Source organism: Salvelinus fontinalis, chromosome 31, assembly GCF_029448725.1.
Source record: "Salvelinus fontinalis isolate EN_2023a chromosome 31, ASM2944872v1, whole genome shotgun sequence".
Lineage (NCBI taxonomy): Eukaryota > Metazoa > Chordata > Actinopteri > Salmoniformes > Salmonidae > Salvelinus > Salvelinus fontinalis.
Window position 1 is genome coordinate 3405504 of NC_074695.1, and position 14836 is coordinate 3420339.

At 46.6% G+C, this 14836-nt stretch overlaps 2 protein-coding genes across 5 annotated transcripts in view; both read right to left on the reverse strand.

The window, feature by feature from the left end:
* The window catches only part of LOC129829429 (NF-kappa-B essential modulator-like), a 65701-nt gene extending 65209 nt beyond the window's left edge, over positions 1-492 (reverse strand). For 3 of the 4 annotated variants that reach the window (XM_055891121.1, XM_055891122.1, XM_055891120.1), the window contains exon 1: positions 226-492. The gene's annotated coding sequence lies outside the window, so the exon portion shown is untranslated. The remainder of the gene's footprint in view (positions 1-225) is intronic. The other variant, XM_055891123.1, reaches the window with a different exon arrangement.
* Positions 493-9664: 9172 nt separating this feature from the next.
* LOC129829455 (transcription factor Spi-B-like) lies at positions 9665-14631 on the reverse strand. The gene is made up of 4 exons (XM_055891157.1): positions 14460-14631; positions 13988-14106; positions 12463-12625; positions 9665-11076 (listed from the first exon to the last, which is right to left on the reverse strand). Exons 1-4 carry the CDS (start codon positions 14629-14631, stop codon positions 10778-10780), a joined length of 753 nt encoding a protein of 250 aa, XP_055747132.1. The 3' UTR covers positions 9665-10777.
* Between the last annotated feature and the right edge of the window lie 205 nt (positions 14632-14836).

A 14836-nucleotide genomic window follows, 5' to 3' on the forward strand; every position in this document is an offset into this window, starting at 1 on the left:
GCCTAGGACTAGGTACTGGTTCACCAGGCATAAAGCCTATAGCTAGGTAAGGTTAGCTAGACAAACATGATGTGGCTAGCTATATGGCTAATTCTGGGTACGTTAGCCATGACAATCACGTCGGCTAGTTAGCACAACAGTGGCAGCTGGCAGCCAACGACATGACTTTAGCTAAATATATATGTAACTAACGTTAGTTGTTTAACTAACATGAAGAAACCTTACCTTTTATCTGTATACGTAGTTAGTTGGCGTTAATCAGGCTGACGTTAGCTAACTAAGCTCTGGGTTGACTGTGGCAGACCAAGCGTATTTCCGCAACTGACACCACTTCTAGATTGTATTTCTATTAAAATCTGATGAAATAATTTCCAGTGATAGTTCTGACATTCTTCTGATGTAGCTAGCTGTCAAAGCGACAGCGCTAAGCTAACTTGCACCAGGAATCCCCCTTTCTATTTCCGCACTGTGGGAGATTTCTTCTTCGATGTGGTTTAACGGCGTTTGGAATCCAATATGTTGCATTACCGCCACCTACGAGACTGGAGTACAACTGCCTTATATTTTGCTTGAAAAATAAATAAATACCCTACCATCTAAACGCTCACAATTTTTTTCTTCCAAAAAGATATACAATTTCAATAAAACTAACCTACTCCACTTTTTAAATCTAGTCATACCTCATGCCAACAACCTGAAAGGATGGGACATCACCACTTAACACACCCTGTAACTCTTCTGAAGTCTAGTCTTGCACAAACACACACAGTTCTCTGCAGCTGCCACCACAACCTCCATTTTCTACAACTTGCACTCCATCCCTGCAGTACAGTTGAGAACCATTGCTATAAATCCAATCTTACCGAAACATACAGTTGAAGTCGGAAGTTTACATACACCTTAGGCAAATACATTTAAACTCAGTTTTTCACAATTCCTGACATTATAATCCTAGTAAAAAAATCTCTGTTTTAGTCAGTTAGGATCACCACTTTATTTTAAGAATGTGAAATGTCAGAATAATAGTAGAGAGAATTATTTATTTCAGCTTTTATTTCTTTCATCACATTCCCAGTGAGTCAGAAGTTTACATACACTCAATTAGTATTTGGTAGCACTGTCTTTAAAATGTTTAACTTGGGTCAAACGTTTCAGGTAGCCTTCCACAATAAGTTGGGTGAATTTTGCCCTATTCCTCCTGTGTAACAGTATGGTTTGTAGGCCTCCTTGCTCAGACACTTTTTCAGTTTTGCCCACACATTTTCTATAGAATTGAGGTCAGGGTTTTGTGATGGCCACTCCAATACCTTGACTTTGTTGACCTTAAGCCATTTTGCCACAACTTTGGAAGTATGCTTGGGGTCCTTGTCCATTTGGAAGACCCATTTGCGACCAAGCTTTAACTTCCTGACTGATGTCTTGAGATGTTGCTTCAATATATCCACATAATTTTCCTGCCTCATGATGCCATCTATTTTGTGAATTGCACCAGTCCCTCCTGCAGCAAAGCACCCACACAACATGATGCTGCCACCCCCGTGCTTCACGGTTGGAATAGTGTTCTTCGGCTTGCAAGCCTCCCCCTTGTCCCTCCAAACAAAACGATGGTCATTATGGCCAAACAGTTCTATTTTTGTTTCATCAGGCCAGAGGACATTTAAAAAAAAAAAAAAACGTTCTTTGTCCCCATGTGCAGTTGCAAACCGTAGTCTGGCTTTTTAATGTTGGTTTTGTAGCAGTGGCTTCTTCCTTGTTGAGCGGCATATCAGGTTATGTCGATATATGACTCGTTTTACTGTGGATATAGATACTTTTGTACCTGTTTCCTCCAGCATCTTCACAAGGACCTTTGCTGTTGTTCTGGGATTGATTTGCACTTTTCGCACCAAAGTACGTTCATCTCTAGGAGACAGAACGCGTCTCCTTCCTGAGCGGTATGACGGCTGTGTGGTCCCATGGTGTTTATACTTGCGTACTATTGTTTGTACAGATGAACGTGGTACCTTCAGGCATTTGTAAATTACTCCCAAGGATGAACCAGACTTGTGGAGGTCTACAATTATTTTTCTGAGATCTTGGCTGATTTCTTTTGATTTTCCCATGATGTCAAGCAAAAAGGCACTGAGTTTGAAGGTAGGCCTTGACATACATCCACAGGTTCACCTCCAATTGACTCAAATTATGTCAATTAGCCTATCAGAAGCTTCTAAAGCAATGACATCATTTTCTGGAATTTTCCAAGCTGTTTAAAGGCACAGTCAACTTAGTGTATGTAAACTTCTGACCCACTGTAATTGTGATACAGTGAATTATAAATGAAATAATCTGTCTGGAAACAATTGTTGGAAAAATGACTTGTGTCATGCACAAAGTAGATGTCCTAACCGACTTGCCAAAACTATAGTTTGTTTACAAGAAATTTGTGGAGTGGTTGAAAAACAAGTTTTAATGACTCAAACCTAAGTGTATGTAAACTTCTGTATAAAATAGCTTCCAACACTCTACTTCAACGGTATGTGTTTGTATGTGTGTATTTCAGGCTTCCTGGATTCTAAGCAGCTGATTGGTCAGCCCCATCGATGATTGGAGCTCTGTACCCTCGGCAGGGAAAACAGCTGTTATCAACTCCTTCTCCAGCTGGATAAAAGCCAAGAGAGAGAGAGCATCTTGGATGTACTGTGTTGGTTGTTGCCCAGTGACAGTTTTGTTGAAAGTATTTTGTAACTGACACTTCTGAGGTATGTGTATGCCAAAAGGACTGTGTTTTTGATTATTGAAATTGTTCACTTTACGTTAGTAATTCTTCTGTTTTTGTTCCCGGAGGTGAAGGCTGCTTGGGAGTGCTTAGACAAGATGACTTTGGGCATACATAACCCGTAGTATTTACTGTCTATGCACACTAGGTAAGACCTGGGTGGACCATCCCATGTATTTTGGTTAGCGCTCCAGGGGGTGTTAAAAGGTTAGGTAAGTAGTGGTTAGGTAGGGGACTTTTTAACTTTTACTTTCTTTGCTTTGGTTCCGTCCAGCCCCTTTTCTCCAAATTACCGTGTGAAAGAATAAATTCCCTGTTAAAGGTAATATTCTCTGCCTCTGTCATCTTTACCTCCACCTACAGTCACGTACCTCTTTACCTCCACCTACAGTCACATACCCGCACCTACAGTCACATACCCGCACCTACAGTCACATACCCGCACCTACAGTCACATACCTCCACCTACAGTCACATACCCGCACCTACAGTCACATACCTCCACCTACAGTCACGTACCTCTTTACCTCCACCTACAGTCCCGTACCTCTTTACCTCCACCTACAGTCCCATACCTCTTTACCTCCACCTACTGTCACATACCTCTTTACCTCCACCTACTGTCACATACCTCTATACCTCCACCTACAGTCACGTACCTCTTTACCTACAATCACGTACCTCTTTACCTCCAGTCACGTACCTCTTTACCTCCAGTCACGTACCTCTTTACCTCCAGTCACGTACCTCTTTACCTCCAGTCACGTACCTCTTTACCTCCAGTCACGTACCTCTTTACCTCCAGTCACGTACCTCTTTACCTCCAGTCACGTACCTCTTTACCTCCAGTCACGTACCTCTTTACCTCCAGTCACGTACCTCTTTACCTCCAGTCACGTACCTCTTTACCTCCAGTCACGTACCTCTTTACCTCCAGTCACGTACCTCTTTACCTCCAGTCACGTACCTCTTTACCTCCAGTCACGTACCTCTTTACCTCCAGTCACGTACCTCTTTACCTCCAGTCACGTACCTCTTTACCTCCAGTCACGTACCTCTTTACCTCCAGTCACGTACCTCTTTACCTCCAGTCACGTACCTCTTTACCTCCAGTCACGTACCTCTTTACCTCCAGTCACGTACCTCTTTACCTCCAGTCACGTACCTCTTTACCTCCAGTCACGTACCTCTTTACCTCCAGTCACGTACCTCTTTACCTCCAGTCACGTACCTCTTTACCTCCAGTCACGTACCTCTTTACCTCCAGTCACGTACCTCTTTACCTCCAGTCACGTACCTCTTTACCTCCAGTCACGTACCTCTTTACCTCCAGTCACGTACCTCTTTACCTCCAGTCACGTACCTCTTTACCTCCAGTCACGTACCTCTTTACCTCCAGTCACGTACCTCTTTACCTCCAGTCACGTACCTCTTTACCTCCAGTCACGTACCTCTTTACCTCCAGTCACGTACCTCTTTACCTCCAGTCACGTACCGCTTTACCTCCAGTCACGTACCTCTTTACCTCCAGTCACGTACCTCTTTACCTCCAGTCACGTACCTCTTTACCTCCAGTCACGTACCTCTTTACCTCCAGTCACGTACCTCTTTACCTCCAGTCACGTACCTCTTTACCTCCAGTCACGTACCTCTTTACCTCCAGTCACGTACCTCTTTACCTCCAGTCACGTACCTCTTTACCTCCAGTCACGTACCTCTTTACCTCCAGTCACGTACCTCTTTACCTCCAGTCACGTACCTCTTTACCTCCACGGGGAGTTGAAGGGTGTTGTGTTCCCTCCAAGAGGCGTAACATCAAAACTCAAAAGAACAATGACTCCACTCTCGCCAACCTGTCTGCGTCACACCAAACGACGAGCATCAAACACTGGTAATCTTCCGCTTAACTTGTCAATAGGGGGGGGCGCTGTTTTCACTTTGGAAAAAATCGTGCCCAAATTAAACTGCCTCGTACTCTATTCTAGATCATACAATTTGCATATTATTATTACTATTGTGAAGTGAAAGTTTCCTTTCCTAGGAAACTAAAAGCGAGGCGGCCGGCTCTGTCGGCACCGGAAGTATCAGACTTATAGATGACCTGGAGCCAGTGGGTTTGGCGACGAATATGATGTGAGGGCCAGCCAACGAGAGCATACAGGTAGCAGTGGTGGGTGGTATATGGGGCTTTGGTGACAAAACGGATGGCACTGTGATAGACTGCATCCAATTTGCTGAGTAGAGTGTTGGAGGCTATTTTGTAAATGACATCACCGAAGTCGAGGATCGGTAGGATGGTCAGTTTTACGAGGGTATGTTTGGCAGCATGAGTGAAGGATGCTTTGTTGCGAAACAGGAAGCAGATTCTAGATTTAATTTTGGATTGGAAATGCTTAATGTGAGTCTGGAAGGCGAGTTTACAGTCTAACCAGACACCTAGGTATTTGTAGTTGTCCATATATTCTAAGTCAGAACCATCCAGAGTAGTGAAGCTGGACGGGCGGGCAAGTGCAGGCAGCGTTCGGTTTTGTAATAGACCTGGCCTGTTTTATAAAAGACCTGGTCTGTATTATAATAGACCTGACCTGTATTATAATAGACCTGGCCTGTACTATACCAGACCTGGCCTGTAGACCTGGCCGGTATTATAATAGACCTGGCCTGTATTATAATAGACCTGGCCTGTATTATAATAGACCTGGTCTGTATTATAATAGACCCGGCCGGTAATAAAAATAGACCTGGCCTGTATTCTAATAGACCTGGCCAGTAAACTTGGCCTGTATAATAATAGACCTATCCTGTATAATGATAGACCTGGTCTGTAGTTTAATAGACCTGGCCTGTATTATAATATACCTGGTATGTATTATAATAGATCTGGTCTGTATTATAATAGATCTGGTCTGTATTATAATAGATCCGGTCTGTGTTATAATATACCTGGCCTGTATTATAATAGACCTGACCTGTATTATAATAGACCTGGTCTGTATTATAATAGACCTGGCCTGTAGACCTAGCCTGTATAATAATTGACCTGGTCTGTATTATATTAGACCTGGCCAGTATTATAATAGACCTGGCCTGTCTTATTCTAGACCTGGCCTGTAGACCTGGCCTGTATTATAATAGACCATTTTAGTATAATAATAGATCTGGCCTGTATTATAATATACATGACCTGTCTTCTAATAGACCTGGCCTGTAATATGATAGACCATTCCAGTGTAATAATAGACCTTAGCCTGTATTATAATAGACCTGACCTGTATTATAATAGACCTGGCCTGTATTATAATAGAACTGACCTGTATTATACTAGACCTGGGCTGTATTATAATATAACTGACCTGTATTATAATAGAACTGACCTGTATTATAATATACCTGGTCTGTATTATAATAGACCTGACCTGTATTATAATACAGGTCAGGACTGAGACGCACAGGGTGCCAGGAGACACTGCCTGGAATCAGAGACTGGGGCTGAGACGCAGAGAGCCAGGAGACACTGTCTGGGATCAGGGACTGGGGCTGAGACGCAGGGAGCCAGGAGACACTGCCTTGGGATCAGGGACTTGGGCTGAGACACAGGGAGCCAGGAGACACTGCCTGGAATCAGAGACTGGGGCTGAGACGCAGGGAGCGGGAGACACTGCCTGGGATCAGGGGTTGAGACACAGGGAGCCAGGAGACACTGTCTGGGATCAGGGGCTGAGACACAGGGAGCCAGGAGACACTGCCTGGAATCAGGGGCTGGGGCTGAGTCACACAGGGAGCCAGGAGACACTGTCTGGGATCAGGGGCTGAGACACACAGGGAGCCAGGAGACACTGCCTGGGATCAGGGACTGGGGCTGAGACACAGGGAGCCAGGAGACACTGTCTGGGATCAGGGACTGGGGCTGAGACGCAGGGAGCCAGGAGACACTGTCTGGGATCAGGGGCTGAGACACAGGGAGCCAGGAGACACTGTCTGGGATCAGGGGCTGAGACACAGGGAGCCAGGAGACACTGTCTGGGATCAGGGACTGGGGCTGAGACGCAGGGAGACAGGAGACACTGTCTGGGATCAGGGGCTGAGACACACAGGGAGCCAGGAGACACTGTCTGGGATCAGGGACTGGGGCTGAGGCACAGGGAGCCAGGAGACACTGTCTGGGATCAGGGGCTGGGGCTGAGACACAGGGAGCCAGGAGACACTGTCTGGGATCAGGGACTGGGGCTGAGACACAGGGAGCCAGGAGACACTGTCTGGGATCAGGGACTGGGGCTGAGACACAGGGAGCCAGGAGACACTGTCTGGGATCAGGGGCTGAGACACAGGGAGCCAGGAGACACTGTCTGGGATCAGGGGCTGAGACACACAGGGAGCCAGGAGACACTGCCTGGGATCAGGGACTGGGGCTGAGACACAGGGAGCCAGGAGACACTGTCTGGGATCAGGGACTGGGGCTGAGACACAGGGAGCCAGGAGACACTGCCTGGGATCAGGGGCTGAGACACACAGGGAGCCAGGAGACACTGTCTGGGATCAGGGACTGGGGCTGAGACACACAGGGAGCCAGGAGACACTGTCTGGGATCAGGGACTGGGGCTGAGACGCAGGGAGCCAGGAGGCACTGTCTGGGATCAGGGACTGGGGCTGAGACGCAGGGAGCCAGGAGACACTGTCTGGGATCAGGGGCTGAGACACAGGGAGCCAGGAGACACTTTCTGGGATCAGGGACTGGGGCTGAGACACAGGGAGCCAGGAGACACTTTCTGGGATCAGGGGTTGAGACACAGGGAGCCAGGAGACACTGTCTGGGATCAGGGACTGGGGCTGAGACACAGGGAGCCAGGAGACACTGTCTGGGATCAGGGGCTGGGGCTGAGACACAGGGAGCCAGGAGACACTGCCTTGGGATCAGGGGCTGGGGCTGAGACACAGGGAGCCAGGAGACACTTTCTGGGATCAGGGACTGGGGCTGAGACACAGGGAGCCAGGAGACACTTTCTGGGATCAGGGGTTGAGACACAGGGAGCCAGGAGACACTGTCTGGGATCAGGGACTGGGGCTGAGACACAGGGAGCCAGGAGACACTGCCTTGGGATCAGGGACTGGGGCTGAGACACAGGGAGCCAGGAGACACTACCTGGGATCAGGGGCTGGGGCTGAGACACAGGGAGCCAGGAGACACTACCTGGGATCAGGGACTGGGGCCGAGACACACAGGGAGCCAGGAGACACTGCCTGGGATTAGGGGCTGGGGCTGAGACACAGGGAGCCAGGAGACACTACCTGGGATCAGGGGCTGGGGCTGAGACACAGGGAGCCAGGAGACACTTTCTGGGATCAGGGACTGGGGCTGAGACACAGGGAGCCAGGAGACACTTTCTGGGATCAGGGGTTGAGACACAGGGAGCCAGGAGACACTGTCTGGGATCAGGGACTGGGGCTGAGACACAGGGAGCCAGGAGACACTGCCTTGGGATCAGGGACTGGGGCTGAGACACAGGGAGCCAGGAGACACTACCTGGGATCAGGGGCTGGGGCTGAGACACAGGGAGCCAGGAGACACTACCTGGGATCAGGGACTGGGGCCGAGACACACAGGGAGCCAGGAGACACTGCCTGGGATTAGGGGCTGGGGCTGAGACACAGGGAGCCAGGAGACACTACCTGGGATTAGGGGCTGGGGCTGAGACACAGGGAGCCAGGAGACACTGTCTGGGATCAGGGACTGGGGCTGAGACACACAGGGAGCCAGGAGACACTGCCTGGGATCAGGGACTGGGGCTGAGACACAGGGAGCCAGGAGACACTGCCTGGGATCTGTCTGTTGATGAGCTGGAAGCGTTCATTTCAAACCTGTATGTCTGTGGAGCATTCGGAGGAGAGAGGATGTATATGGAGAGTTTCTGCTCACACACGTTATGGGTTACTTCTCTTTGGAGAAACCATGTCACAGGATTGCTTCAGAGAGATCATGAGTTCCCTCAGTTTCGATGACAAAGAATCAAACAAATTCCGGCATGGAATCCAACGTATAAATGGACTATATTTGACTGCTGTCATATCGAACACTTCTATTCCCTATAATGCCATTATTGCTTTTGTGCTGTTTTTCCACTTTTTATCAAGCACACTTGGTGCTTATAATGATGTTTCGGCTACTGACGTTTTTACCATTTTCAAAAATAACAAACATCAGCTATTATTATTTTTTACATAATTCCACTGTTGTTCAGTTCATGTCATCATCCTTCTCTCATACTGGAATATACGGTATTACCGGCTTAGTACACAAGGTGGCGCCATAAAACGCAAAGAGTGGGTGTGGCAATAGCGCTGTGGCTTTTACTGGAATTGTATGTGTGTGAGCGTTTGATTATGAGAGTCAAGTTGTAGGCTATTTAAATATAACATAATCCGTTCACTGTGTAGAAGCCTGGTTACTTTCTTCATTTGCATGAAGAATCATAGATATAATATCAAATAATATACCACAGAATTATATTATTGATAACACTGAACAAGAGAGCAAGCGTATCTAATCTAGCAACAAGCTTCCCTTTCTCCCCTATGTGTGAGTGAGTAGGTGTGTGTGTATAGCAGTGGAGGCTGCCGAGGGGAGGACGGCTCATCATAATGTCTGGGACGGAGTCGACGGAACGGAATCAGAACACAAACACGTGCTTGATTCCATTCCGTCGACTCCGTTCCAGACATTACGATGAGCCGTCCTCCCCTTCGGCAGACCCCAGTGGTGTTATAGGAGGTGTTGAGTTACGGTAGTTATTCATTAACCAGGCTGTTGGTCTGCCTGGTTGCTTTGCATACAGCCCGTGGGAACTGTGTGGGGGTGCAGTGTGTATATGAATCACTTCCCTCTCCAGTATTTTTTTAAATGAATGTCACCTTTATTTAACTAGGCAAGTTAGTTAAGAACACATTTTTATTTACAATGACGGCCTACACTGGCCAAACCCGGACGATGCTGGGCCAACACCATCACAGTATGAGGGCAGATACCAGACATTTTATTAAAATCACAAAGACAAATGGTTTAAAACGTTATTTTTCAAACACATGGATTTTCTCTAAACCATTTTTATCAAAACACACGATTAAAAACAAAATTTTAAATCAAAAAGAAAGTGTAGAAAAATATATCATCCGATCCAACATTTTCTTCATTAGGTGTATAAAATAATCAGTGCCATTCGAGATTCATTCAAACTCTACTTATGAAGTAGTTTTCATATAATGACAATCCTCAGATTTACAAATAATGTTCAAAGCCAATGTTCAAAGGCTTGCCCTTTCTGTACCCCCTGAAAACCCTTGTCCTACCTTCTACATGTTGAAAACCCTTGTCCTAGCTTCTACATGTTGAAGACCCTTGTCCTACCTTCTACATGTTGAAAACCCTTGTCCTACCTTCTACATGTTGAAGACCCTTGTCCCTACCTTCTACACGGTGTCTACATGTTGAAGACCCTTGTCCTACCTTCTACATGTTGAAGACCCTTGTCCTACCTTCTACATGTTGAAGACCCTTGTCCCTACCTTCTACATGTTGAAGACCCTTGTCCCTAGCTTCTACATGTTGAAGACCCTTGTCCTACCTTCTACATGTTGAAAACCCTTGTCCTAGCTTCTACATGTTGAAGACCCTTGTCCTAGCTTCTACATGTTGAAGGCCCTTGTCCTACCTTCTACATGTTGAAGGCCCTTGTCCTACCTTCTACACGGTGTCTATATGTTGAAGCCAAGAGTTAAGGGTTAGGGTGATGTTGCTCCTCACCCTCTTCTTCCTCCTCCTCCTGCTCTTCTTCCTCCTCCTCTCCCTCTTCATACTCTTCCTCCTGCTCCTCTTCCCTCCTGCTTCTCCTGCTCCTCTTCCTCCCCCTGCTCCTCCTCCTCTTCCTCTTGCTCCTCCTCTTCCCCTTCCTCGTCCTACAAATACTCAGTATTTATCTTTGTGCCCTGCCAGGTAACTGTGCTAGCATATGTTCCTCCTACTCGCCCTCCCTAACATGCTCCCTGCAGTCCCCTCAGTGTTCCCTCACTAAACTGGTATGTGAGCTTCCTCTTCACCTTACATATCTCTCCTGTTCTGCTGTAGTTTCTGAGTGCCCGAGCCATCTTCTGGTATGTCATGGTCTTACGATTGCCCTTCCTGCGGCCCCACAGCTGGGCCAGACGTTCCTTGTTCTGGGAGGAGAACTGGAAGGTGCCGGAGCAGGACTGTACCCACCAGATGCAGCTCCGCATGGAGGGGGTCTGAAGCATCTCAAACAGGAAGTGGAACAGACGCTCCTTCTTCTTTCCTGTCGGGGCAAAAGGGGGGGATACAGGAAGTAGGTATATTGTTATTATTAGTGTTTATTCGTTATGAAGGTTGGTGTGTGTGGGTGGCTGGATGGGACGTGGGTCTGATAGAAGAGTGAGAGAGGGGTCACTGGTGAGTAAGGCTGTGATGTAGTGGTGTCAGAGGGTAGTGGTGTCAGAGTGTAGTGGTGTCAGAGTGTAGTGGTGTCAGAGTGTAGTGGTGTCAGAGTGTGTTGTGGTGTCAGAGTGTAGTGGTGTCAGAATGTAGTGGTGTCAGAGTGTGTTGTGGTGTCAGAGTGTAGTGGTGTCAGAGTGTGTAGTGGTGTCAGAGTGTAGTGGTGTCAGAGTGTAGTGGTGTCAGAGTGTAGTGGTGTCAGAGTGTGTAGTGGTGTCAGAGTGTAGTGGTGTCAGAGTGTAGTGGTGTCAGAGTGTAGTGGTGTCAGAGTGTAGTGGTGTCAGAGTGTAGTGGTGTCAGAGAGTGTAATGGTGTCAGAGTGTAGTGGTGTCAGAGTGTAGTGGTGTCAGAGTGTGTAATGGCGTCAGAGTGTAGTGGTGTCAGAGTGTAGTGGTGTCAGAGTGTGTAATGGTGTCAGAGTGTAGTGGTGTCAGAGTGTAGTGGTGTCAGAGTGTAGTGGTGTCAGAGTGTAGTGGTGTCAGAGTGTAGTGGTGTCAGAGTGTAGTGGTGTCAGAGTGTAGTGGTGTCAGAGTGTAGTGGTGTCAGAGAGTGTAATGGTGTCAGAGTGTAGTGGTGTCAGAGTGTAGTGGTGTCAGAGTGTGTAATGGCGTCAGAGTGTAGTGGTGTCAGAGTGTAGTGGTGTCAGAGTGTGTAATGGTGTCAGAGTGTAGTGGTGTCAGAGTGTAGTGGTGTCAGAGTGTAGTGGTGTCAGAGTGTAGTGGTGTCAGAGTGTGTAGTGGTGTCAGAGTGTAGTGGTGTCAGAGTGTAGTGGTGTCAGAGTGTGTAGTGGTGTCAGAGTGTGTAATGGTGTCAGTGTGTAGTGGTGTCAGTATATAGTGGTGTCAGTGTGTAGTGGTGTCAGTATGTAGTGGTGTCAGAGTGTAGTGGTGTGGGTGTGTGTAGTGGAGTGTGTGTGGGTGTGTGTAGTGGTGTGGGTGTGTGTAGTGGTGTGTGTGTGGGTGTGTGTAGTGGTGTGGGTGTGTGTAGTGGTGTGGGTGTGTGTAGTGGTGTCAGAGTGTAGTGGTGTCAGTGTGTAGTGGGGTGGGTGTGTGTAGTGGTGTGGGTGTGTGTGGTAGTGTGTAGTGGTGTGGGTGTGTGTAGTGGTGTGGGTGTGTGTAGTGGTGTGGGTGTGTGTGTAGTGGTGTGGGTGTGTGTGTGTAGTGGTGTGGGTGTATGTGTGTAGTGGTGTGGGTGTGTGTAGTGTTGTTACCTGAGTGTGATGTGAGGGGCAGTATTTCGCTCGTCTTCCTGCCTCTCCTCTCAGCTGGGGCGAGAGGGTCGGAGGGAGAGGATGGAGCGTAGTCTAGACAGATGGAGCTGGTGGAGTCTGACTCACTGCAGGGAGTTGTCTCATTGGAATAGGTACCGTGCTCCTGAAACACACTCCACTCAGTCAGACAGTCTGACATACATTATTACATTGAGCCACAGCTGATTCCAATCAATCTCTTTCCTTATTAATGTGTAGTATGTGTGTAGTATGTGTGTAGTAGCCCTGTTGTATGTGTGTAGTAAACGTGTAGTAGTCATGTTGTATGTGTATAGTAAATGTGTAGTAGTCATGTTGTATGTGTGTAGTAAACGTGTAGTAGTCATGTTGTATGTGTGTAGTAGTCATGCTGTATGTGTATAGTAAACGTGTAGTAGCCCTGTTGTATGTGTGTAGTAAACGTGTAGTAGTCATGTTGTATGTGTATAGTAAACGTGTAGTAGTCATGTTGTATGTGTATAGTAAACGTGTAGTAGTCATGTTGTATGTGTGTAGTAGTCATGCTGTATGTGTATAGTAAACGTGTAGTAGTCATGTTGTATGTGTGTAGTAAACGTGTAGTAGTCATGTTGTATGTGTATAGTAAACGTGTAGTAGTCATGTTGTATGTGTATAGTAAACGTGTAGTAGTCATGTTGTATGTGTCTAGTAAACGTGTAGTAGTCACGTTGTATGTGTATAGTAAACGTGTAGTAGTCACGTTGTATGTGTATAGTAAACGTGTAGTAGTCATGTTGTATGTGTCTAGTAAACGTGTAGTAGTCACGTTGTATGTGTATAGTAAACGTGTAGTAGTCACGTTGTATGTGTATAGTAAACGTGTAGTAGTCATGTTGTATGTGTCTAGTAAACGTGTAGTAGTCACGTTGTATGTGTATAGTAAACGTGTAGTAGTCATGCTGTATGTGTATAGTAAACGTGTAGTAGTCACGTTGTATGTGTATAGTAAACGTGTAGTAGTCATGCTGTATGTGTATAGTAAACGTGTAGTAGTCATGTTGTATGTGTGTAGTAAACGTGTAGTAAATGTTGAGTGTTGTATGTGTGTAGTAAACGTGTAGTAGTCATGTTGTATGTGTAGGGGAGCAGCCTTCTCAGTAGTCAACGTTAAAAGCAGTGAGTCTGACGCCAATAAAACCATTCAAAACCTTCTCCGTTTGACCTTTTATATAGCAATGAACAATTTACAAAGGAAATGAATTGAACAGTCCATCGACTTCTTCTTGACGAATGAGCATAGCATGTCAGGCATATGATGTCACGTAGGCTAAACTAACGGAGCGTTCTAACAGGGGATTTTCCTATACAAATGCCTATAGTGGAATGGCCTAAATATTAACATTTTACAAATGTGCAAATATACATAAATAATAATATTGAAATAACTTCAAATAGATAAATGCTATTTTTCTGCATTACGGCTCCTACAGTATTTTGGGTGAGAGGGTGTGTTCGTTGGACTCACCCAGTGGTTGCCATGAAGACGAGGCCATTCTGTGGGCGGAGCCTGTTTTTCATAGTCCTTATGAGGAGAACTGTAGTCATAATGCCACTGGTAGGCATACTGACCAGACCAGCTGTTCTCTGGAGAGGCAATACATCAATAGGTCAACCAATCAATCAGGCGATCAGGTAATCAACCAATCAATCAGGTAATTAACCAATCAATCAGGTAATCAACCAATCAATCAGGCAATCAGGTAATCAACCAATCAATCAGGTAATCAACCAATCAATCAGGTAATCAACCAATCAATCAGGTAATCAACCAATCAACCAATCAATCAGGTAATCAACCAATCAACCAATCAATCAGGTAATCAACCAATTTATTAATCAATCAATAAGATAATAAACAAATGTATAAATCAATCAGTCGATCAAATTAAATCAATCGACCACTCAATCAATCAATCAATAAACTCACACACGCTCACCTATGATGCTGGTCTCCTGGTGCTGGTGTGTTTGCTGAGCGGGCGTGGCAGGAGGCGTCGGAGGAGTGTGTTGGACGTCCAGAGAGTGTTCCTGCAGGTATTCCTCTATGACGTCCAGGTCCACCTCTACTGGAGTCTGGGCAGGACCGGACCAGCCTGGGATATAACCCATCTAGAGGAGACAGCATGGTCAGTGTATACATACTGTGCCTACTGACTGTAGCAAGGACTGTAACAAGTCACTGCCATCAACATCTTCTAATGACATCTGGAATCCCACTAAATTGAAGAAGGGGGATCAAATCTGTAGGGGATCAGGTCTGTAGGGGGATCAGGTCTGTAGGGGATCACGTCTGTAGGGGGATCAGGTCTGTAGG

Excerpts from the sequence above, each read along its gene's own strand:
- LOC129829455 (XM_055891157.1), bottom strand. The coding sequence starts at position 14,631 with ATGGGTTATATCCCAGGCTGGTCCGGTCCTGCCCAGACTCCAGTAGAG. Across the intron at positions 12,626-13,987 it reads GTCTTCATGGCAACCACTGG|GAGCACGGTACCTATTCCAA; the intron begins GTGAGTCCAACG and ends AGTGTGTTTCAG. Across the intron at positions 11,077-12,462 it reads GCCCCTCACATCACACTCAG|GAAAGAAGAAGGAGCGTCTG; the intron begins GTAACAACACTA and ends TTGCCCCGACAG.